General features: G+C 37.0%; 1 protein-coding gene across 6 annotated transcripts in view; it reads left to right on the top strand.

The window, feature by feature from the left end:
* Positions 1 to 27,070, top strand: part of gpc3 (glypican 3) — a 141,057-nt gene that overhangs the window by 66,507 nt on the left and 47,480 nt on the right. For all 6 annotated transcript variants that reach the window (XM_077236160.1, XM_077236161.1, XM_077236158.1 and 3 more), the window contains 3 exons: positions 12,028 to 12,170; positions 14,848 to 14,973; positions 22,969 to 23,080. In XM_077236160.1, the coding sequence (XP_077092275.1) occupies positions 12,028 to 12,170; positions 14,848 to 14,973; positions 22,969 to 23,080 (381 nt within the window). The remainder of the gene's footprint in view (positions 1 to 12,027; positions 12,171 to 14,847; positions 14,974 to 22,968; positions 23,081 to 27,070) is intronic.

The raw sequence follows: 27,070 nt of genomic DNA, 5'->3' as shown, positions 1-27,070 counted from the left end.
AAACAATTATTGCAAAATGTGTATTTACACAGACTTTTTAATGACTCTTCAGTCTTTTTAGAGGCGTGTAAATTCAATCCTATAATCAGCCTTTACTATTAAACAATAAAATGTATACTTAACAAACAAAAAAGTGGGAATATTTCATTTGTTTATATTTATAAGATTTCAAAGTGCATAATGTGTATATTTAACTATTATTAATTATTTAATTGACTTAAATTATCTCAATAATTATTCAAATCAAAATAATTAATAAAACCATTCTCCAAAAAATGGTTGGAGGTCTATTTTTGTATTTTATGTATTTTTCAAAAATTTTCCAAACAAAAATCTATGGAGTCCATAAAGCAGGGGTATTTAATTAAAGTTCCAAGAGGTACGGTCTCTATATTTCCTTTCCCAGCTCAGGTCCGGAGTCCGGACAATAGTTTTTTGGAACAGTTATTCATTTCCATCAGGGCAGCAGTAGTACTTTGTAAAATAATCAATCCTAAACACTCAAAATAGTCATCAAAGATGAGAATATTGGGCCCTAAGAGCCAAAGCAGTGATGTCTAAGCATTTTTAACAATTTTACCAAAGAACTAAATATTTCTCCCAACGTTTTTTTTACATTTAGACACTTACCTTGCTTGCTTGCTTACATGTATGGCATATAGAAGGCATTGGGACTGAATAAACATTAAGAAAAGTATTTTTATATTGAATAAACTTGTAAAAACAAACAACATACATAATCTGATAATCAAAACTCTCATTATAATCACAAAACAATGTTAACTTGATTTTTAAAGTTTTTGTCTTCCCTTGCCATCTCTAAAATTTTTTCCAAATCATAACATTATTTATGATGAAATGCTCGTAATATGCTAATTAATAATGTTAAATGTATGAAAAAAGCAAAACATCTAAAGGTGCCACGCGTGAACAAACCTGTTCGGAGTCATCCGTATGACTATACGGATAATTTTTGTTCAGTATTTGTTGCATTCTCGTTTTCTGCAGTGATTTAGAAAAAGTATCTATTTTTCTGCTCACTATGTTTCTGCAACTGTTGTTAAAATTACCACGTCACCCGCAGCTCTTAATGTGGTGCTTTATGTCTTTAGCGGGAGAGAGAGGCAATGTGCATGGAGCGGAAAGGGCTTGAATAAAGCGCGTTTGGCTCTCTGGATAAATATATTAGATGATGTAGCTCTAAAAGACCATTACCTTTTGGTGTGAACCGCTCCGTTATTTTGCCACTCTGCTCACTTTAAACTGTAGAAACGGTAAAATGCCGCAATTATGTCCCGTGGTCCAGATGGAACCAAGCCATGTTCTGGAACCACACCGTGGTCAGCCATTTTAATACCACTGCCCTAAAGGGACATGGTGATGGAAAAAAATGCAATTGGAGGGAAAATTATATTTCAGTGCTTTTGTGTGTACTCTTGCAAAACTTTGCAGGTGAGTGTAAAACTGGTGATGGGAATCATATGAGGCGGATAAAAAAACTATGCGAGATAATGCAGTTTCTTGGGGAAAACAATACTTTTGTAACAGAACACAACAGCTATGAGAGGAAATGCCAAAGCATTGAGATATAATTTTTCCTCCCATCTCACTTTTTTTTTCATCACTATGTGAATTGGGGACTCAGGTAAGGGGATGAGTAAGTTCATCACAGGATAGATGTTTATTTGTGAAAGAGTGTCCAATTCTCCCACTCGTTTCCCTTCGTTAACCATTTCAGATGTGTTCACCTGGCTGCTGCTTGCATAAGAACACTCTAAAATATTTTTACCCGAACACTTACAGTAGCCTATTCCCTCGCTCTCCAGGAACCGACAAACCTTTCTCGCTGATGGCCCTTTCACGGGAACAGGAGGAGTTTTAACAGCAATAACACACTCCAATTGCTAGCGTATGTTAGCGAGATCAGGAGGGCAAGTGCTCATTGAATATTGAATGTGAGCAATGGTGGAGCTTGTTCTGCTTTTGCATGATGGGGGGACGACGTACTAAACTTTCCACTTTAACACCTAGCTTTCCGTTGGCGTAAGACACTCACACACTAGCTTGCTGCAGCGAAATGCACTCACATTATTCATCAAAGCTCCATTTCCACTTATCCCCTCCTCCGCGATGTGTAAAATACTCCACCTTCGGTTCGCCGGTACTGCGTGGGTGTGTGTAAGTGTGTTTATGACTGTGGTTGTGTTTGGTTCACGCAGTATTTGTGGAGATCAGAGAGGCCTTTGATAAGAGGAATATGAACATGTTATTTATTCCTGAAGGGGAAATCGGGCTGCTTGATGGGGCTCCTGTGAAGTTTTAACAGCGGGGTCCTAGAGGAACTATTACATCTTATACTTTTTGGCCATGTAACTTCACATTAAAGCTCTACTGTGTGATGCACACATAAAAATAACCTCACTACACATTGCCAAAGGCTGTTAATATATGCCATCACACTGAATGATAATATTTCCATATCTAATGTCCAAATTTCTCTTGCATATGTATCTGTTGCTAAATATATGTGCTCTAGAAATGTCAGTCAATCCATTTTATGGATATCTGAGAGAGATACAATATTAAAGTCTGTGTTTACTCAGTACAGGTGTTTGTATGTTCACCCAGACCTCCATATATATGGTAATGCGTCCTTCAGCGTAAAGTGCCATTGACACTGACGCTCGTGAAGCTGGTTCTGTACTTTATTGCTTAATAACAGGACAGTGCGTGTGGCGGAGAGAGAGTGTGTCTCAAGTTTGAGGTTAGCACTAGCTGGGTTTCAAAAGAAATAAAGAAATAAAATTTCCCTAGAAAAATCACTTGAGGTGGTTAGATTTGTTATTTATTAAGAAGACATGCACAAATACAGAGCCACACACATGAAATTCAGGGAAATAAACACGATCGATTTGTGAGAAAGATTTGTGGCAGTGATTTAACTAAATTAAAAAGAGGGTACAAATTAGTACAACGTGGCCATGATTTACCTAAAACGAAGGAAAAAATAATCACGATTTAACTAAAACAAGGAAGTAATTTAATAAAACATGGCCCGAATTAAATCGTTGGAACGAATTATTAATTCATGGCCACAATATCTGTTTTTTCTACATGTCATATGTGGAGCTCCATACACATTAACTATCATACATTTACCAAATAAATTCCTCAATGTGCTTCAAAAAAGTCCTGTGATGTTGCCTCAACAGGTCATGTCAACATTTAGTTTTAAATTACATTCACAATTTGGATGGAAACATGGTTAGTGTTGAGTAAGCTGCTTTGATATTTAGCTGTCATTTACTCTGTGGAATGCTTGATTCTGATTGGTCAATCGCACCATCCAGTGGTATGTTATCCCCTGATATCAAACCAAGAAAAAACTGATAACAAAGGCTCATTCTTTTAAACTGCCTGAATAAACCAAACTTCCCTGCACTACATGTGTGAATAATTTAAAAAAAGTAAATGTATGAAATTTGTATGAAACAGGACAGAGAGCATGTTGACTACTGTAGTATCAAAAAACAGCAATGTAGAAATTGCAATGTTACATTTCTGCTTTCTACAATACTATAGTACTTTGAAAACAGCTGAACTACCATCACACTACTGAAAATGCAGTTACGTTTGTGGCATTGATGCTTTTATCTACTCTCCAACACTGATGGTTAGAGCACATGTGTAGGTGTGTGACCTTTCCACACACAGTTACTGAATTTTAAAAGCTATTTACTGAAAAAAGCTAGTTACAGTTACTGAATTTTAAAACTTCACAAACAGTGAAGCCCTTGGTTGAGTTCAACGACTATAGAGTTCAGCTTTTGTTGAGAATCGATCAGAAACTTCATGACATTCATGGCAGTCTTCACTCTGGTGTGTGATTATCTGTGAGTTTAAGCTCTTTTTTTGTGCATTTTTCTTTTCAAGGGAACAGTGCTGAAGAAAATGGGTTTTGTGCTCTTTCCTTCACTCGTCCCCTTTTTCCTCCCTTCTATATGATCAACAGCTGTTGACCCAGATAAAAGGAGGATGGCCAATAAGGGCAAAGATGGTGTTTGAGCATGTTTGTCTGTCAGTTGGCTGTAAAGTGTAAACCGACTGACTGTGATTTTGGTGAACGTAATTTCACTAAGTATAACTTGCTCCTGGATCAAACTTTTTTATTGATCCTGGAACAACATTCCAATCAACCAATCAGATTTCAGGGATACATTTACAGTTTGTCAAGTTTCGGCTTCCAACCAGGGTTATGTGCTTCTACATCAGTGTTATTCACCTATCATTCCCCTCTGATTTTAGTGATATGTTATGGGTAGGGTTAGGTTTAGGGGTAGGGACAGAGTTAGGACTACATTTTCAGACAGGAATATTGTTCTAGGATCAACAAAATATGTTGAACCAGGGACACGTCTTGCTTGCCAAAATCTGTGATGGTTTTTCCTCCCTTGATGTAACCTGTGTTCTAGGATTGTCCATGGAGGAATGAATTCAAGGAAGACTGACATTTTAAATGTGTCAAAATGACACTGCTAAGCCCAAAGGTACATGGGTGTAGATTTGAGTATGGACGACAGGGACATTTCTCTACCAATGTAACAATTTATTTTGAATATTTCTAGCAATCACAGCTGACAGAATGTACAGTTGAAGGAAAATGTATGTGAACCTTCAGATACGTTTATTATTTTCCATGGATTTTTGCATAAATTGGTGATCAAATTTGATCAGACCTTTAACTAGTAAGTAAATAATAAACAAACAGTGTCTGCCCATACAAATATCACATAACTAATACAATTTCTTGTCTTTTTTGAACACACTGTATAAACATTCAAATTTTTTCCTCCAACTGTAATATATAGAGAATATTAAAATTGATATTTAAAATTGATAATTGTATGTTTTTGCCACGTTTTTATTCGTAAAATTAACATTTCACAGTATAGGATAAAAGATGTTACATCTGTATAATTTGATTGACTTTAAACTGTCCAGTGTCAAACCAAAAGCTACATCCGTTCCTTGTAACAGTGTCTGTCCTGCTGGCTGATAACCATTTTTCATCCAGAATGATTCTTGTTCCTACCTGAATCTAATTCTGCTGTAAAACAATGGTATTACATCTCAGTCTGAAGAGCCCCATGGCCATGTTCTATCAGGCGACAGTGTGAAATTTTAACTCATCAAACCTCTCATTGAATGTGAACTTTCTATCTCTCATTTCTTCTTTTAAAGTGTGCCCCCTCTTTCTTGCTCTGGAAAAGAATGCATGATTTATGAAGCACTATTTTTACCAGTTACTGAGCAGAGGTGAGGGAGCAATGGTGACAAGAGAGAGAGAGAGAGAGAGAGAACAAGATTGAAAAGCATACTTTTAGGGTGCATGAAAGTGATGGAGTGAGCAGAAATATGTGTTCCAGAAGCCGATGGGTGCCTGAGGGAGTGGAGCTCCTCCTCCTCTGACCTCTCAGCTGTAAATGAGGAGGTGCATGCAGACTTCTGCTGTAGTTACATCTCACCTGACACTGAGGACGAGAACAGAACAGACCTGTGCTGTTTCACACTCACTCATTGCACCTCGAAACTCTCAGACAGAACACCTGAGGGAAAAGCTTTGAACATCACCAGTCATGAGTGAGGGACTGTGACAGCTCCTAATAGATCTGATGTCAAGCAGACATCTAAAGTTAAAAACATACATTGCTGTTTAAAAGTTTTGAGTCGGTGAGATTTTTGCAATGCTTTTGAAAGTAGTCTGTTACGCTCACAGAGGCTGCATTTATTTGATCAAAAATGCACGCACGCACGCACAAACACAAAATATATATATATATATATATAAGTAATTTCATTATCAACTGGGTTCCCAGCATACTTTGCGTGAGACTGAAATGGGAGAGTAAATTTTAAAATTAAGTGTAATTTCAAGTCGTTCACACTAAATGCGTCTCTATAGCACGCATTGTGTTTATCGTGCAATGTATACGCCAAAATGAGTTTTTACGTGCATATGATACGCATGGGTAGGATTAGGGTAGGTTTAGTAGTGGTAGGGTACGTGCATATGATACGCATGGGTAGGATTCAGGTAGGATTAGTCGTGTGGGGTGCGTGTGTATTACATGGCGTATCAAATGGAGGCAAAAAATTGCATATCATATGCACGTAAAAACTCATTTTCGCGTATAAATTTCACGATAATACACAATGCGTGCTATAGAGACACATTTACGTGGGTTTTTCAATAGAGAGAGAAAGACTTGTTGAAATGTTCAGTCATGTTGAAGATTTATGTTTTTGCGTTTTGAGGTTACCTTTGCGCAGAAGAGTGGTGCTTTTGCTCAGGCTTTGATTGGTTACATGACGACCATGGTGTGTGCTATTGCTAGTTAGTATGACAGAGGAACTTAAGTTTACTAAGTTGCTTCAACAAAATTTTGTTTGCTTAAATCAGGGGTAGGCAAGTTCGATCCTAGAAAGCCGCTGTCCTACAGAATTTAGTTCCAACCCTAATCAAACACACCTGAACAAGCTAATCAATGTCTTCAGAATTACTAAGGCTATAGGCAGGTGAGGTTTTTTTCAGTGTTGGAGCCAAACTCTGCAGGACAGCGGCTCTCTCGGACCGAACTTGCCTACCCCGGGCTTAAATTAACCAGTTTTTTTTTCTTGCTGTGCCCACCTAAACTAATTTTGTGGAAAAGGTTTCCTTGATTGAATTAAGTTACAATTAAGTTTTTTTAAGTAAAAATTTTTTTTACTTAAGTAATATTGTGAAATATTATCACTCTTTTTTATTTTAAAGCTCTACTAAAATGGGCCTAGTGATGCCCCTGCTTATAACCTCTGGCACTTGCTGCATATTTTCTGAATCACTTCAGCTTATGCATCCAATGACCAAAGAGAATTGCGAAAGACAGTTCCAAGAAATCGCTGTATTCTTACTTGATTTCAATCGGACGTGGCTCTTTCATATGCCCTCAAAACGGATCTTATGCGTTACTATCCGTCAAATGCTCTGTCAGAATGATTTCTGTTTTATAAACAAGCTGTTTGGGAATATGTCATCCATAGCTAAATCTATGCTTATGGATCTTGCTCCTGACATCTGATGTGACGAGCCGTATTCAAAACCATTTAAAAAAAAAAAAAAAGCCCACACAAGCCTGTTGCTGCACACCACTTAAATTCGGCTACATATAGTGCTAGTAACTTTTGCACCTCTCACATTTTCTTCAGAAAAAATCTGTCTGTGATTATTATAATTAGTATTAGTATAAACATTGATCGTTTATTACAGTTATTTTGCAGTTTTTTTGCACCCCTCTTTACACTAACCTCACTCAATGCAGTTTTCAAACTGCATGTTCTTCAAAAAAAACAATAGTTAGTGAAGGAGGAAAAATATGATTTGAGTTTAAATGTTGATTGTATGGGTTTTAGTAATAGTTCGAGTTACAGTTATTGTCAACTATCTAAGTTGACAATGAAATATTTTCCCTGTTGCAGATGGATGTACCTAAAAAAAAAATCTATTTAATTTAATAAAATCACCCTTTTGGACATTTTATTCAGTTTACAAATATAGGCTAATATTTAAATCAATATTAAATATTATTATTTAATAGTTTAAACTAAATATCACTTGTTTAACTCAAGACTATTTATTTAATATTTATAATAAATAAATAAATATACTTTCTAAATAAGAACTTCTGAGTTGTTCAAAGTTCTATCATTTACATGCGATGTTATGTGTTTTTAGCATTTTAATTTCAATTAGAGTTTCGATTATTTAATTTTATAAATAAATATTAATTAATTTTTTTAAGTCATCCTGCATGCATTGGGTGTTTGCTGATGGCTCCTAGTTGGACCCGGGCTCCTGCTTGAGAACCCCTGCTCAAACTCCATAAGTTGATGTAAAATCACTTCATTGAGTGGTCTTGAATGGGTTATTGTTTTACTATTATAACAGAAATCCCAGCATTGTCTACTTGGGCCTCGTTTGTCATTTAACCTTCCCATTCTATCCCTTTTGTATTTTCAGCTGTACTGATAAGCCATTGTTTCAGCTGAGGATATATGTCTGTATTAAACATTGCGCACTGATGTCTTGAAGTGCATGGAAACCATTCTGGTGGAAACCAGGTGCAAAAACAGTGTTTGTATTTTTGTTCGTGTGTGTGTGTGTGTGTGTGTGTGTGTGTGTGTGTGTGTGTGTGTGTGTGTGTGTGTGTGTGTGTGTGTGTGTGTTTGTTTGTGTGTGTGTGTGTGTGTGTGTCGGTGTGTGTGTGTGTGTGTGTCCTAATGCTTCTCTCAGGGGTGTGTGAGGTACAGATAAAAGGCATTGGATATTTAAAGAGCCTCTCTGTGAGACGCCTCTTATCTCAGTGTTACTGTTAGCCAGCACATCCTCTGTTGCCCGCCTGATATTAATACCCCTCTAATGAGAGAAACAATCACACACAGTCTCATATACACAAACTATCTCTATACTCCTGTGCCACAGCTCCCCAAGGGCCCGGATACACACACTAACACAGAGACAAACACACACCCAATCACATTAATCAAGGCCGTAGGGACACAGACCCGCAACACAGAGTAAATTACAGCAGGAAAGAGCCATGTTTCAGACAGGCCACTAATGATTTCCCATGAGCACACACCACAGGGAGCATTGGGGAAGAATGTGTGGGTGTCTGGGATTAGATTGGATAGTGTACAAGCAGGCTTGGCATTGATAGTGTTGAATTCATCTGGTTGAGTGTGTTAACACGAGGGCCGATCGGAGAGCGTTTGATATGTCCAGGTTTGAGCAGTAGCATTGCTAAAAGCAACACTGTGAGTTTGAAAGGAAAGTTGTCATAGTCTTTTCTTCCCTATATTGTGATGTATACCCGAGTTAAACGGCTACTTCAATAAGAAAAAATGTTGATTCTGTCCATCAGGAATTGTTTGTTGTAGTTTGCCTTTGCTGTGATATAAAATAAATACTGCAATATTTCATTAAAAAAATTAGTCAATTTTCAGAAGCAAAGCTATTTTATTACGTACGATATTCAATTTTTTCCTACAATATATCAGCGAAAAAGACGTTTTGTACGTTGGTTTGTTTGTGTTCCTGTTTTCCTGTTCCCGGTCAGGCTGATGATTATGTCCTCATTGGTTCTCATATAGTTACTCATTAGTTTCAGCTGTGTCTAGCTTGGTTTCCTTTTTCTATCACTGTATTTACAGCCCTGTGTTTCCTTTGCTCTGGGTCATTTCTCGTTTACACTTATGTGATGTGGATAGTTTTGCTCCAGAAATCTCATGCGTGTTTGTTTATAAATGAAGACTGTTTATTTTGGATTTCCCTTTGTCTTCGTCCAATCCATACAGCCACCGTTACATGTGTACAGTATTTAATTTTCAATTTTAAAGTACTTTATTGGCATGATTGGGTTTACATACAATATTACCAAAGCATTATATACAACACAGATAATGACAAGAAAAATATTGTCGCTATTGGGCGGAAACCTTGCATGTCCAAAACCGCTACTTTTCAGGAAATGGAAAAAACACAGTCTTTTTTAAATAATTAAACATTGTGTTGTCAAAGTTGATATTGTTGCTTTATATATGGTCAGACACTTGCATGTGTCATTATATTAACATTTTTACCAAAAAACAAGCTTAAATGGAGGTTTTTGAATTTCGGACATACATGTTTTGTCCGTCTAGAACAGCCACATCTGAGGCAGTAAGTGCATCATCATTTATGTTTTCATAAACTTACAAGTTATAAAGTTTATCATAGCTATATATAGTGTTTTTTTGAGTAAAGAAAATGCTGTACTTATTTAAAGAACCATTTTTTTTAACCCTTGCATTGCAAACATGCATAGATGGTCCAAAATGTGTGCGGCACTTCATTCACGATAGAGGCGAGGTGGAGTTCTACTGACAGTTTGAAGATCCAATGGAGTTACGAGGTTTAGTCATTACTTCTTTCTAATACTTTTCATTGGTTAAATATTTGGAAACACACAGACGTACAGTAAAAGGTTACCAATAATGATTTATGAAAAAATTACAAAACATGGAGATATTTCGACAGCAACGGTAATTACAACAACATAAAAGGTTATTAAAATAAGGTGCTAATTAATTTGTGAAATAATATAAAATTATTAAATTTGTATGTATCACATTTATCTAGACATTATGAACAAAACAAAAAAAAGTTGGTTTCTACAGGTGTGCAGCTGAAAATTGGATGCAATTGATGGTTAATGGTTTTTCCTCTAAATCTGCATTTGATTTGTTTCTAAAGAAAATTGGAAACCATTAAAATCACAATTCTTCAGTTTGGGTTACAATCCGGATCAAAAATATAGAAAGTGGTAGTATTGTGTCTAAAACGTACATTACTCATTAACTTCTATAAAGGACCGTTCACACCAAGAACGATAACCATTTGCGTCCACACCAGCGGACGATATTGACCTCTTTAAAGCAGGATCGATTCTGATTGGCTGTCAATGTGTGTCTCATTCATCATCTGGAAAAAAAAAAACTGTCTGGTGTTATCGTTATAGTTGTGGTGTGGACTCTATTTTCATTGCTATTCTTTTACATTTAGAACGATTTTTAAAACTACATCTATCATTATCATTATAGATATCATCCTTTGTATGAATGAGCCTTTACTCTTTGTTTATTGAATTGTCGCATTATACCAATAATGTTGTTGGTCTGAATAGAAGCACTCCTTTGATTACTTTCACCTTATATATATTTTTTTGTATTTAAACATGTATTTCAAACAATATTGCTCATCAGTTTTTTTAATAAACAGGCAAGGTTTCAACATACCCTAGCTATGTTTATATAGAGTAGTTTGTAACTTAGCTACCTGCTCATTTTAAATGGCTTGGGTTTAAATCAGATATCCTGTGACCCGAGGAACCACAGAGAAAAGCAACAGTAGGAAGTGTTGCAGTGCTGGAATATGTTGCATCAGGATTGCATTTGTGTCAAGACTCTCTGATCTGATCTTCCGCCGTACGGCTTTTGTCTCGGTCTAATTCTGTGCCTTTTGTTCTTTCTCTTAATCTCTTTCACACACAAACACACTCGTATGCACATCAACATTATCTATTTACCCTCCCCTGGGCTGTTTGCTAGAAAGAGCTTCTATTGATCTACGCTGATAATCATGTCGTTTAGCTCAACAGCAGTTTGTTGGTATATTTATCGGTGTGTGCAAATTTTATGAATGACTGTAGGGTGAATCCGATCACCCCACCCACTGATGTTTCAGAACATGTTAAAAAGTGGATCATCTTGTTATGTTTAGCAGCAGCGACCAATCCCGCAGCCGTCCCCGTTCGCATGAAGATGTCCTTGTACTATTGATCTACTTTCCCGGATCCCATCAGAATTCCAGAGCCTGTTTACCCAGGCACACACACATTCATTCATGAACAAGCAGGAACAATATGCCACAAGCATTACATGGCAAAATTACGCCCTGGACCAGCCCCCATGGGAAATTAAACCAGCGGCAAATCATTAAACCACAAGCTAAACATTAAGAAGCATTTGCATTTTTATTGCACCTGAAAGAATGGCAAGACTCCATTATCTCACACAGCCAGCATGGTAGCGGTGTATTAGTATTATTATGTTGTCCCGTATAAAAACAATAGCATTTAGCACGCATGAGAAGGGGAACGAGAGGCTTGTTTACTTTCCCTATGTCTGCAAAGGGTTATGATTATTGAAAGAGCGCAGCCAGAGTGTCTGACAGATTCAACAATGCCTCGTTTTGTTATGTAAATCCTTTTGTCATCAAACACAAACAAACAAACAGGAGGTAAATGTGGCACCATCCGCCAGACAATTAGCTGAATGGGGAAGAAGTTTTGCAGGGACAGTTTGTCTCATTAATTGCTTTCTCAGCTGGATGTCTTCCAGGACTGTCCAAGAGTGATCACACTCAGCCCGCCAATCTTCTCCTGTTCACAGGTGAGCGGGATGTGTGCGCATGCGCCCCCGCGGGTGTCTCGTGCCGTGGCCCTGTCGAGAGAACACACGGCAGCCTCGCCGGTGACCCACAACCGCCCTCCGGTGAACTTTGACCCCGATGAGACCCTCTTTGGACGCCGCAGGTAACGCCATGATTTAATATTTGAATTTTGTGTAAGAAGTGATTTAAAGAAACAGCAGTCAGTTACCATGAAAACTTGAAAACTTTTTGTCATAAAGTAACAGTCAACATGAAAATGTAGTCATCAATTTTCTAAATGCATGTTTTGATCTTATTGTGAATGAAAACTTCTCTCTGGTGACGTATGCAGGACTTCTCCAATTTTGTCAACTTAACCCCTCCCCTTTTTTACATTTGACCTCAAGCTTGCCTTCAGATCTGTCTATCCAGTCAGAAACTGATCAACAGAACCAAGTCCCTGTCCTACATTTTTTCTTTTTTGATAACAGGGCGGTCCATTAATATGCTTGTGAAAGCTGGAGACTGGAAACGCAAGCTCATGCGAAGAAGTTTGCATTGTTGCATTCCAAGGGTCAAGTTTGGTGAACTTTGACCTGTGAATTTGTATCAAATGAACCAACAGAAGTTCGATAAGTCACAGCGTGACCTCTTAGCTGAATTAAAGAAATTTCTTCAAATTAAACAGAATTTTGGAGGGTTGTAGTGCAAATCCTTTGAGCTTCTATACTTTCTTTTGGCAAATTCCCAGAGATTCAGTAAATTCTTTTTTTCTGACTGTGTTTTCTGCATCACGGAAATCGTAGGGTCTCTGTGTGAGGAACAGACTTAAAGCTGAGCAGAAAACAATTAATGACTTAAATTTCAGTCCGTTTCTCAAATAAAGCTATTTTGAATACTTGAAATAAATCGGCACTTTTATGGTACTTTGGTATGGTGCTTTTGGAGCTTAACTGCCTCACTGATTCTAATGGCTGATCTTGTTATTCAGCAGTATTGAAACATGAGTATGGCCTGACTACTCTTAAGCCTCAGCTCTTAAAATGACAATCAGCTGCTGAAAAAAGACACATTTCTGTTTTATTTGAATCTCTCAAGTGCTCTAAACACTCCACTCAAGACGGCTGCAAAGCATTGCTGCTATGGAATTGACAATGTCAATTCTGTGAAAATAAAATGAGTGAATAATAAATGGGAGGAATGGGAATTACAGCCAACCATAATGCCGTTCTCATGCATGCCATCTCTTCATACAGCTAACATCTTCTGATGCTGTTTGTGTGGAATGTATTGAGATTCTGTAATAGAAACACACTCTCTCTCTCTCTCTCTCTCTCTCTCTCTCTCTCTCTCTCTCTCTCTCTCTCTCTCTCTCTTCCTCTGACTCTTATCTCGTCCTTCGTGGTTTTCTCTGTATACTGTAGATTTACTGACCTTTTTAGGGGTCTTCCAACCCACTCAAACAGTCTGTTCCTTATGTTTGAGTATTTGAGTGATGCTGTGTGCAGGGGAAAAATGCACCTTTTTCCTTTTTTCTACCTCTGTACTTTTCTTCCACTTCTTTTCCTATTAAAGTTAAGACATGACCAAAAAAGCATTTTTTTAACAATTTAGTTGTGTATTACTTTTAGTGTATTACATGATTCTAAGATTCTAAGGTTTGAGTAAAATGTCCCTTAATTGATATATAATAATATGTAGCCTACATTAATTAATTTATATGAATACAAATAATAAATAAATAAAATGTAATATTATAATATGTATAATGTAATAAATGATATGTCTGTCATGCACTACTTTTTAAAAGATTGTTTTTTAATGTATTTGAAAGAAGGTTCGTATTTACCAAGACTTAATTTATGTGATCAAAGATACAGTAAAAACATTATTTGTGATAGCAAAGCTGAATTTCCAGCATCATTACTCCAGTCTTCAGTGTCACATGATCCTTCAGAAATCATTCTAATATGCTGATTTGGTGCTTAAGTCAGGCTAGCGCGCTTCCCATAATGTTTACGCATTAAGTAAGTATGTTGTCTTTTGTGGCTGTTCGAACGCATTCGACCACATGAGTGTCTACATTATAAAAGCAAACCAGTCTAATGTGTTTTGAACTGGAAGTGGTCGAAAATGGACAAGCTCTTTTACAAGCTGTTTTAGACCCCGACCTGTGTTTTGCGTCGACCAAAACGCATCTTAACAGGTGTAAACAGGGCCATACTTTATATCATATTTTATTCAAAATATATTAAAGATATACTTTTCAGTGGAAGTTGCGGTTTCAAAAATCTGAGCTGGCGCATGTTTGACTAGGTGGGCGACTGATTCATTCTGGGTAGAGGTATGACTTGTGAAATGCAGTGTGTATTTGTGCTGTTAGTTGAGGTGTGTGTGTGTTCAGGCTGATGGTGACAGAGAGAGGCTCATTAACACTGGCTTTGTCTCTTGCTGTGTGAGTGACATTGAGTCGCCTTCTGCCCCCTCTGTCCTGTGCTGTTCCACTCTCCCTCACTCTGATGAACAGATGAGCCCAAACAGTGTACTGTTTCTTTTCCAGCATAATGTCAATTATCAGTCAAAGCGTCTCAAATCAACTTAGCCTGACAGTAAACGACATGTAATGGAGTAGATCACGTTTCAAGCTGCGTTTGACCCCATCCCCATTTTCATTTTTCTCAATGCCCCTCATTTTGCCCATGAATCCGTGTATCTTTGTGCTGTTCTTTTTAATCTTGCCTTTTTGTGCAGATCGAATTTCAGTTTTCATTTTCTTGTCCACATGGCTTATTCTTTCTGCTGCTTTCATACTTTCTCAATTTCCTCTCTGTCTGCTGCAGGGAGTTTATCTCTGGTCTGAGGGGCTTCAGTCAGTTCTACAGTGGTCTCGGAGAATCTTTGTGCAGCAAAGAGCCGACGGCACTCAACAGCTCCCTCTGCTGGAACGGACAGGAGATGACAGACAAGTGAGTAGATCATTTGTGCCAGCACTGATGGCCACATCCTAATACTGTGTTTTTTTCATTTTGGTCTCACAATATAGTGTCTTTTAGCATATAATTAGGGCATAAATGTTCATTAAAAAGTAAGCAAATTCATTAAGTGGCATCATTCCACTTGCAGATACGGTCCCTGACATGTAAACTAAGATTAATAGTTGTTCTCAATGGGTGCTGTGCAGGCGAACAATTGTTTCACATCCTTGCGGTTACTATGGACCCTTGCCGGGGTAGACAGCATATTTAATTTGATGCTAATAAATGAGTGCGTGAGGGAATGAACATAGCCTGATAAATAAGTTGTACTTGGCTTAAGGTTCTAGGTCATGTTTCATTTTCTGTTTGTTCGCTGGAAAAAAATGTTCAGTGTTTCGTCTGCTGAACGATTGGCACCAACCTATTGAACGGATTGTACAACTATCCTGTTTGATGTATTTTTGCATGACTGGAATGCTATATTGACCACTCAGCATCCAAGACTCCTATTGTAGCCTATAATATAAGTTATTTCAGGATGGAAGAGGCTTTTATCTCTTTATGACCCACGCACACTCTCTATTAGTGTTTTTATTCTGACAGTTTTTACTAAGTGGATAAAAGTAGCATATATTACAATAGAATCAGCCTCCTAAATGCTTACTAGTATTACTACAATCTCAAAATTGCCCCGAAGAGACATATTGCCCCTGAGCTTGTCACAAATCTTGAAGTCTAAAGAGCTTTCTGAATAAAACGGAGACAGTGTAAGTGGCTGGTAGCTGAGCGGATGATTGTGTGTGTGTGTGTGTGTGTGTGTGTGTGTCTGCGTGTGATTATATCTAATGACTTTGGCTGACTTCAGTTCCATCTGACAGGCAACAGGGTGTAAATTGTGATGTGGTCTTTGTGGGGTAACTGATGTCGGGTGGTTTGGTGGCTAATTTGCACCGTGCCTGGCTTTCCGCACGCCCTTTGGAACCCAATTTAAAAATTGTCATATTTCAGTTCACCATGTCCCTTGTGCTTCTGTGCCATAACTCTAGCACTCTCTCACAGTGCGAATCAAGTTAATGTTGGCAAATGACAATAAATCTGTGCATCCCTGAATCAAACAGAAAAGCTTTAAGAGCTGCAGTATCTCATCCTAACGACTTGAAAATATCAGCTCAAAAAGTGAAGTGATCATTAAAGTCAACATGATATCAAAATGGATCCTATTTACTCTCTTAATGCTCATTCCTGGTCTTATTACTAAGGATTCATCGGTGCACATTATTCCAAAGACATCCTAATCTTTAATCACATTGTAAAAAAGTCCTTGGAAATGACTTTCCTTTTTTGCTAATTGTCTGTTGGATAATGTTGACCAATTGCCAAATAGCTATTTAGGCATTGTTTAAGCAAACTCTCATACAGTTTGGCTACATTCTAGTTTAAAATGAGCCCTTTTTTGCAATCCAGTGGATTCCTGTCCATTTTCACAGAATATCTCCTTAACTCTAAAATACATCACATTATAGAACTAAAATGGGTTGACTTTTTTGACTTTAAAGGATTCTGTCAATTTTTTTCAGGATTATCTCAATAAACATTAGAACACTATAACAGAATTCACAAGTTCATATTTCTTGAATAGATATAATATTATATTTGATAGATCTCCTTTAGATGCTTCATTTATTTTCAAATATTATATTATATTATATTATATTATATTATATTATATTATATTATATTATATTATATTATATTATATTATATTATATTATATTATATATTAAGCCTAATAAAGAAATTAACTATTTAGCGTGATATTTTTAAAATTGAATTTCACAGTAAAGAATTGCTAATTTATCACAGCGTTGCAAAAAAGTTTTAATAATAACGAAATTAGTTAATTTTGTAATAATATAATTCTGAATTAACTGCTTGTTTTCAGTTGTTTTTAGGGGTCCTATTGAATAGAAATAGCCCTTTAAAGTTAAAAGTTACAAAAGCATTATGTAACCTGTACAGATTTGGTGTAAGGTACGTTTTTGCTCAGATGGCTGACATTTCTGTCCATCCAATATAAAAAGGTTTTGCTCAGCAAGAACAAAAATTAGAAGGAGGGAACATTGCTCAATATAGTTAACAGCTAATGTTTTGTGCATGAATGTACTTCCTAAGGAAAATGGTTTCAGACACACTTCCAAGACTCCATAGCATCATATAAAATGAGCTAAAACAAAATCAAGTTAGATTTAGCGATAACTGTGCAAATATTTACCAATGTCATAAACAGTGACGTATTTCGCTGTTTTCAGACATGTACAGGTTAGCTCCTATGTGTTGATATCCTCATAATGTCCGTTCTTGCTTTATCTGTTCATTGTATCCGTCTGGCCACTGTTGGACATGTGTGTCTGTGAGCGAGTGTCAACATTACAGCATTATGCGTTGTTTGCTCTCCAGTAAGTTCAGCTGAGGAATGAGTGGGAATGAAATGGCCTGGTCACAACAGTGTGGTGAACAGTTGGCCTTAGGGGACAGACAGCTGTGTCAGGTGGCTCTCAGGTCCCCAGGAGTTAATTAGGACCCATGAAAGAAATAGATAGGGGAAGAGAGTACTAGAATAACCATGCTTTTGCAGAAATGTCTGCTGAATCTCAATGTCATTCCTTGGCTTCTAGTGAAATATAATTATTTCTGGAATGCGTTCAGACCTATTTTATGCAATGCATTGAAGACGAAACGCTCTCTCGCATTCTGTACTGGGAAGAAAGCCATCTTAATTGTGCCAAAGAATGTCAACGTTTATGTGGCCTCTGATATTTTACATAGTCGACTCAAAAATGTCAAAGCGTAAAGCAAATTCATTAACGCCACAGTCAAATAAACACAACGAGCAGCTACAACAACATTCCTGCTCATTCTTTCATACAAATCTAAACAGTCGAAACTGTGCAGAAATGTTATTTCATGTCAGGATTAAAACCATTATTATTGCAAAAAATGATTTGATTGTAAAGTTCATTTCTAGCATCCCTGGTGTTGGCTAGAAATGATATTTTCCCCTTTGCTGGAGGCAGTGCAGAGGAGCCCTCAATGTCAAGGATCAAGTCACCAAAACTCTGGCACAGATTTCTGCCTTCTAGAGAATCAATTTTAGCATTCTCAATATCTGCCTTCTTCCACTGTTTCCAAACCGTTTTGGTCTTATGTACTCCCACAGGCCCATCAGCTCGGCTCAAGTACACCCTCATCGACTCTAAACCAGAAACATACTCCTCATATCATACTAGATATCATTCAGACCATTGGTAATGTTAATAAAATGCTCACCATCACAATAACTCAGTTAAACTAAAAACAATCGATTCTGTGGGTGAAAAACAGACTCAGCTACATCTGAAGTTTGATCAATACAGAATCTATTATTTAAAAATGAGTTTAGTTTGGTATTCGCTTGTTTGACTGAGACATTTTATGGGATGAAGATAGGATAGAGAGTTGTTGTGTATGAGTGAGAATAAACAGCAGTGCCACAGAATTCTTCCGCTGTCTTTACATATGCACAGATGTTCTGCAATAAGTGTAAGCCACACAAATTGACTAGAACATAAGGGTATTATTTTAATGTTTTGAGAGTGCTGATAATATTATTTTAAAGTCATAATTGATATAAGTTTAAAGAGATATTCCACCTGGTACGTCACATCACTGTTGTTGCCTACATCCCCTCAACCTCTTCATCTTTCGGTTTGAAGGGAGTTTGTGGCAGGCAAGCTTGTTCATTTATAACAGTGCGAAGTCTTGATTGGAGTATATTCATTGTGTTTTGCCAACCTTCCTCCGAGTCCTAGAGCACTTCTCTTCCTCACGCTCAATAGCCCCCGTCTCCTTCAGCTGTTATGAAGATCCTCGTGATTGATTCTCGTGGTCTCCAGCGGGTTTGGGCAGTGGGGCATGTTGGATCTCTGAGGGGTGCTCAGGAGGACCGTGAGTCTGAGCAGGTTCAGCATGAGTAGCTGGTCCAGACTGTACATCCACAGGGTGTTTAGTCATTTCCTGTAGTAACAGTTGGGTTGCCTGTGCTCCTGCTGTACAATAATGCCTGTTGTGGGTTGTTTTTGTTTTTTAGGAATCATAATGTGGCGAATGAATCCAAGTATAGTTTACATTAGAACATGTGGAAAATGTCAAATTCTTTGAATAATGAATAATTTTTACATAATACAATATAACATGGCAGTTAACATTAATGCAAATAAACATACTAGCATTTCATTTTATGAAATCATTTTAAAGTTTCCACAGAATGTTTGTCCAAAAAATGCACAAAGTACAAGTTTTCAAAGCGGTGTGTTTTATTTTAATATATTTTTGTATTTTTAATGCGTACTACCTTAAGAAAATATGGGATCATTAAAAAAATGTTTTTTAAAGAAATGAATACTTTTATTCAGAAATATTGACAGTAAACAAACAAATACCATTCTTTTGAACTTTCTATTCATCAAAAAATCCAGAAGTTGTTTTTTTTTATCACGGGTTCCACAAAATATAAAGCAAAACAAAAAAAAACTGTTTTTAACATAATAATAAGAAACGTTTCTTGAGCTTCAAATCAGCATTTTAGAATGATTTCTGAAGGATCACTGAGGACTGGAGTAATGATGCTGAAAATTCAGCTTTGATATCACAGGGATAAATGACATTTTAAATCATATTAAAATAGAAAACAGTTATTTAAAATGTTCATTATATATATATATATATATATATATATATATATATATATATATATATATATATATATATATATATATATTCACAATATTACAGTTGTTGTTGACTGTAGTTGTTGACTGTAGTTTTGATGAGGCTAAGAGACTTGTCAACAATACTAAAATCTTACTTAAAAAAGGTCCAACCTTTTGAATGTCAGTGTATTTCTGTAGTGCATTTAAAGTCTCCAACAAAAAGGACTTATAGTCATCCGTATGGCATCATTCATTCAGAGTGCATCTCTAGTGAAGTTAAATCTCTACTATAGAAGCAGATAGAAGCTATACTTTTGTGACACTTACATATTAAAGGGATAGTTCACCCAAAAATGAAAATCCTGTCAGTTTTTACTCACCCTCATGTTGTTCCAACCCCGTAAGACTTTCGTTCATCTTCGGAACACGAATTAAGATATTTTTGATGAAATCTGAGAGCTGGATCACTCCTCCATACTAGTCCATAGGCTTCTTCAGGGATTTGAACTTGCCAGCCCCGAAAAGTCATTAAAGACATCGTTAAAACAGTCCAAGTGACTACTGTGGCTCAATCTTAAGTTTATCAAGCGACGAGAATACTTTTTGTGCACAAAAAAAACACACAAAAATAACAACTTTATTTCAACTATTAATTTCCTTCTCTCTGGGCCTCGAGTCAGTTCACTAGTGTAATAGCGTAAGCTTCTGTTGTTGTACGTCACACGCATCACACACATGACCAGCGTTGGCCAATAGTGAGCCTACGTGTGACGTAGCTCTACGCAATCACACTAAGTTAACTGACTAGAGGCCCAAAGAGAAGGAATGAATAGTTGAAATAAAGTCGTTATTTTTGTTTGTTTTTGTGCACAAAAAGTATTCTCGTCGCTTGATAAACTTAAGATTGAGCCACTGTAGTCACTTGGACTATTTTAGCGATGTCTTTAATGACTTTTCGGGGCTGGCAAGTTTCAATCCCTGAAGAAGCCTTTGGAGGAGTGATCCAGCACTAAGATTTAATCAAAAATATCTTAATTCGTGTTCCGAAGATGAACGAAGGTCTTACGGGGTTGGAACAACATGAGGGTGAGTAAAATTTTGACAGAATTTTCATTTTTGGGTGAACTATCCCTTTAACAAGCTTTCAGTCTTTCCTATAACACAAACATCTTGCAAGATAAAAATATGAAAATCTGCTATAGATCAAATCCACAAGAATAGACTAAACCCTCCTTATTCACACCCTTCCAAATTGCATAAAACAAAGACTCTAATCCGTTAAAAAAGGAAGAATTGGGTGACATTCAATTAAAACGTTCAAATAATGTTTCTTATTGTGTATTTCAGTGCTGAAATGTGATTGGCCAATTAGAACAGATTCTGATGTTATTAGTTCTTTTCTCTAATTTACAACAAACCTAATTAAAATTGAAAAGGGAAGGCTTTTTAGTGCTGAAACAATTCTCACTTTAGCTACCCCATTACGTTTTAGCATTTCTGCAATAACGTTTGATTGATTTGGTATCATGTGCCCTCCATCCTAAATAGAACAAACCTGCCAGTTTTTCAGACAGACAGTGCAGATCTGACCTGATGGTGATGGACCCTGGTCAGCACACAAGTGGGCGCCTCATGCGTGAAGCTCCAGCTAATCTCATCTTCCATTACACGCTGCCCATGTCTTCTGATCTCCTCCTTCTAATGGAGCTCATGTCTGTATTATTAATGTGATAATTAAAAGCGGGAGGTGAGCTGCCATCGGGAGTAATAAGGAGAATAAATAAGTATGGAAATGTAATTTGGCTTAATGAATAAGCAGTGCATGTAAAATAAGGTGCCGTGAGAGATGATTGGATAGACTTGTTCAGGATTATGTCATTCCTAAGAATGGAACATGAGGTCATATCTTTGGTTTTTTAGTCTAAAAGCTCACGGTACACACATACTTGAATATGTGGTTTGTGAGGACTCTCTAGGCGTAATTTTTATATTGTACAAACTATAATTTGTACCCCCCCTACACTAACCCTACCCCTATAAACCTACCCATCACAGGAAATTTTCTGAATTTTTTTAATTAAAAAAACATTTTAGTATGTTATTAAGTCATTTGGTTTACGAGGACACAGGTAGTGTCCTTATAAATCATGTTTACAGTGTAATACGTAGGTCATTATACACATTTGTGTCCTTATAAAACATATACAAGAACACACGCACAAAATAATTTGTAGATATTTTTATACATTTTTTACTGAACACAGATATTTGCGGTGCATGGACTTTGCTGATGAGTTGAGGTTGGTGTCGAGGCTTCGAATATGTCACTCACCGTCTCTCTGTCGCCTCAGTGCTTGCACCAATGTGCCCGTGTGCTTCAACACTAATTAGCTTTTAATAGGGAGTAATTAACTGGAACATGAGTCCAAAGGGCCCGGGGGGATCGGGGGAAACACTTGGGCGCAGACACACACACACATTTTTAGCAGTTGATGATGCCCAACATATGCTTCAGTTGCTCAGAAACATTCAGATGCCAGCACATGTCTGACCCAGTTGTGCTGTTTTACTGTTCGCTTAAGTGTGTGTGTGTGTGTGTGTGTGTGTGTGTGTGTGTGTGTGTGTGTGTGTGTGTGTGTGTGTGTGTGTGTGTGTGTGTGTGTGTGTGTGTGTGTGTGTCTGTTAAGATCTACAACATAACAGAAGGGGGAGGGCGGAATGCAGATTTGTGCTCCTGTTGTGTTTTTTGTTTTTTAGCTTTGAGTAATTTTGAACAACGGACAACACAAGGCATACTTTATTCAAAAAGTCCTTGGCATCTACTTATAAGAGATTGTTTTGTTGTAAAGTGCCTTTGAAATCCGTGTCCTCATGCAGCATGACTGAATCAATGTGCTGAATAGGGGGCAAGAATTTAAAAGTCTAATACTTTGGAATTTAATTTGAGCAAGAATTACAATGGTCACATGTTTGCCTCTAGGTGGCAGTAGAGGCCAACTTTAGAGTTCATGGTCTTGTGGAAGATCACAGCGGTTTCTATAAAATTCAAAGTTCATTATATATATTTTTTAGTTTTAGCTGTTGGGCAAATAAGTGAACATAATAACAGCCACACTAGCATACATCCTGACAAGATTCAACTATATAATGGACTATGTTCGTAGTGTGCTGTGCATTAGCTAAAACCTGTAACTTAGTTAATGAGTAATGGACGTGTATGTCTATCTATATTTTGCAGGTTTCCTGGTCCAGGGCTGAAGAGAGTCCATCCACACGGCTCAGAATCCAGACAAAAACCTCCTGAACCTGTCATCAGTCAGATCATTGACAAACTCAAACACATCAATCAGGTGAGTTGCTGTTTATCAGAAAACATGAACTTTTTTTTTTACATGTGAACTTCACAGTGCACATCTGTGAATAATCATACACTGCCATGCCATCAGTCATCACAGAGATATACAGCTGTGCGTAAACTCATCACCTCTGTTTTAACTCCGTCACAACAGTCTGCCTGTCATCACACACACAGATGCACATGTCTGCAGGCTGTTTTATGAAGCGCAGTCTTGTAGATTATCAGGATGTGCGATAGGGGCTGCCGTTGTCTGTAGGTTAATGCAGACAAAGCAGAGGCTTTCATTCACTTTCTTTCTTTCTGCCTGTCTTTAAAAAACAACAGCTGCGTGTCATATCACCTTGACTGTGTGTGTGTGTAAGGGTGTGTCTGCTTATATTTCATGTACAGTTCGTTCCCTATTGTGAACAAGATCCCACATTGATATTTGACACTTTAAGGTTTTCTGTGTGTATATACTCTGGTAATCCCGAGAGAACAGCATCTGGATCATCCACAGGAAACTCGCTGGGCGATCTAAAGGACGCTTCCTCTGTACCTGGAGGATGTGTGTTTTTGGCTGGGTTTAAAGATATGTTGCAATGCAGCCTCGTTGTGAAAGCTCTAGGCTACAGTTAGTAAAGCTCAGTCCAAGTGTGTGTTATTGGGACACTTAGTCTTGTTTTTTCACCTTTACTTTTTTCCCTTTTACCTCACATTTTTTTCATCCAAAGAGACTTAGGAATACAACAAACAAAAAGTGCTTGCAATAGTCTAGAGTTGTAATTGCAAGAACAGGAAGGGATTTAGTGAAAATAGTGAAAGCATAGACGTTTTGTTGTTGTTGTTTAAAGAGTCAGCAGTGCTCACGGAAGAGATGAGCTATCTGATGTTTCTTGATTATTATCAAGAAACAGCTGAAAACTCAACTCAACTCAAGAGATGATAGCTCATCTTTTTAACAACTCATTTCATTAATGAGACCTTTAGAATTTAGAGAATTTATTCCTTTGTTTTTTCTTAATTTCTAATTTTCTAAAGATGGTTGATTTATTTATTTTATTTTATTTTCATTATTTCATTGCATTGTATTTAATTTAATTTAATTTTTTGTCCTATTTTGTTCTGCTTTCATTTATTTATTTATTTGTTCTGCTTGATTAACTATTTGTCAATACTAATTTATTCTGTTTTATTTTACTTAGTTTAATTTTGGTCTGCCTTTTGTTTTTAATTTTTGATTCATTTTTTCTGCTTTATTACCTCCTTATTAATACTAATTTATTTTATTTTGTTTTATTTCATTTATTTTATTTTTGGTCTGCTTTTTCTCATTTAGTTTTGTATTTTATATTTTATATTTGTATTTTTTTTAACTTTTGTTTAGTTTTTCTGCTTTATTTTGTTTTTTAATACTACTTGTTAAAAGTACTTTTATTTTATATTATTTTTAATTGTATTATTTATTTTATTTTTGCTTTGTCCTATTTTGTTCTGTATTGTTGTTTTTTTACTATAGACCTTTCTATTTACTATTTACTATTTATTTTGTTGTTCTACCTTTTTATCGGTTAATACGGCTTGTTTACTCCCTTTGCATTATTGTTGTTTTAATAATTTAATCTTATGAATGAATTAAATTTATTTTCAATTTAATTTTCAATTTTACTTAAAAAAAAAATACAGAGAGTGTGTGGGGTCCTGTGTAGCTATATCTTAGCGTTAAAACAGGATGAGATATATTTAAGTGCGTTGCTTTTAATATAGTTGAGTTGTGTGTGTGTGTGTGTGTGTGTGTGTGTGTGTGTGTGTGTGTGTGTGTGTGTGTGTGTGTGTGTGTGTGTGTGTGTGTGTGTGTGTGTGTGTGTAGAGAAACCCACTGCGGCATCATCCTCAATGGCCCCATCTGAGCGGATTAGCGCAGCGCTCTTGTTTAAACAGACCACAGAGACATCAGAGCGGCTCAGATGAGCTGTGGGTCTCTCGTCTGCCCTCGGGCTGTGAGGTCAAGCCTTCCATGGGACAGGCCCTCGTTCTCTCAGTTACTCTACAAACAGACCTCTCTTCTCTTCTCTTCTCTTCTCTTCTCTTCTCTTCTCTTCTCTTCTCTTCTCTTCTCTTCTCTTCTCTTCTCTTCTCTTCTCTTCTGCACTGCTCCTGTGAAGTGTCCAGCTGTTGTTTCAAGAGACACATCACATCATTTATGTACATGACAATTATACACAATCAAAATTAAGATGTACCATAGACTTGTCTTGTGTGTTAGAAAGGGGAAAATACAAATAATTCAACAATGTCACACTTAAAAGGTCGTGGTTGATCTGAATGTCAGCATGGCTGTGAATACCTCATGCTGATGTTCAGTATAACAGCGTTTGTATTGTGATATTGTATAATCACACAGATGCACATGATATACTGTAGGTCTGGTGACTGTATGATGTCAGTGCTGCTCATGTCTGGTGGGCAAATGGAAAGTGCATTTCAAAAGACCTCTGTGGCATCTGTGAACCACAGATAAACACATCCGCTGCCTCTATAAACACATAAACAAACGCAGAGATACACACACGTTTGTTTCACTTTATATCAGGTTAATGTCCTAATCCGACCTGACCCCTTAACATAACCCTCACAGAAACACTGTGCAAAACACTACATTTAAATATAAACGTGAATTGCCGATTTATAAGCCTTTTTAACTAGTGAGAACCAGCTCACTGGTCAGTGTTTAACAGGTTTCACTATGGTATAATTTTAGACTTCAAGTAGTCATGTAGAACAAGATGTTTGTGTGTCTGAGAAAAGGAAACCCAGAATTGGTTATTGGACTGTGTGAACATGTGATGTCTGTATGGTGGCACTCTCTGACAAACATGAGAATAATACTGCAGTCAAGTCATTTGAAAGTGCACAATGTCCTAAATTGTATAGAACAGGACAAGACACGACAAAGTCCAACGGCATAAGCGACACAGAAATCAAAACCCAACCAAATTAAGCCCACTTCACCCTGACAGAGACTGTTTAAATCCATCATAAATGACTCATTATTTAATTATTTGTTAATTAACTCTAATTATGGTGATGAATTATGGAAGTTGAGAAAAGTTGAACTTTATGCAAATTAGCAGCTTCTACCAATGATTTTTGGGTCATGCGTTAATAATTGCACTAATCGTGTTCATTCTGCTGCTATGCCATTACAAACTATTTCCCCAATTAAACTCATTCATTGTCAAAATAGAGTGACATAATATTTACTAACTACCAATGACACATCTGTCTCTTGTCTATCCTCGATTAAACCACTGTCAATGTGAACTGGGCTTTAGTGAGAATGGTAATGTTTCCTTTATCAGCAGAAACTCGAACATGTTTTAATCAAATGTTCAGTTTAACTTAACCCTGTGATAATAGTTTACATCTGGTGTTATTTGGCACTGTGCTAATGTGTGTTCTCATTTGTTTCTAATAGCCAGGGGTTTGAGTTATTTCCCAGAGCGGACAGACAGAGAACGCTCCTATCAGACTTTTCCTAGTGTTTCAGAAAGCCAGCATCTCATCTTCTAGCCTGGGAGGCTTGTTACTTTTAGCATGTACTTCACTTTCTAAGTGTTCTCCAGCAGTTGTAGTTCTATAAAACATTCTGGGTGTGGACCCATTTGATTTTATAGAGCAATAAGGTTTTTGGAAGCTCTTAACAGTGTTTGAAAAATGTCTGTTCCCGGGGCATATAGCGTGACTAGCCCGTGTCCCAAAGAGTGTTAGTTTAGCGGCACTAGAGATGGCTTGTTGCCTTAGATTTGGGCCTCTTCTGAAAGAGAGACACTGGGGACTGCACTGATCACCAAAAGACAAAACTTTACCCTCCCTCAGCTCTGCAGACCCCAATTTCTCACGCCTAATACAGCTGATGTAATGGCTGCGCTGAGCCAAGTTTAGAGTAAGCTAAAGCTCGTCTCTATAAAGGAAAAAAATGACTTGGTGCTCAAACTATTCG

The sequence above is a fragment of the Siphateles boraxobius genome, unplaced genomic scaffold (assembly GCF_051911475.1).
Source record: "Siphateles boraxobius isolate OS27281-9 unplaced genomic scaffold, OSU_SipBor_1 2, whole genome shotgun sequence".
In the NCBI taxonomy this organism is placed as follows: Eukaryota; Metazoa; Chordata; class Actinopteri; order Cypriniformes; family Leuciscidae; genus Siphateles; species Siphateles boraxobius.
This window is presented reverse-complemented; position numbering and strand designations above follow the sequence as displayed.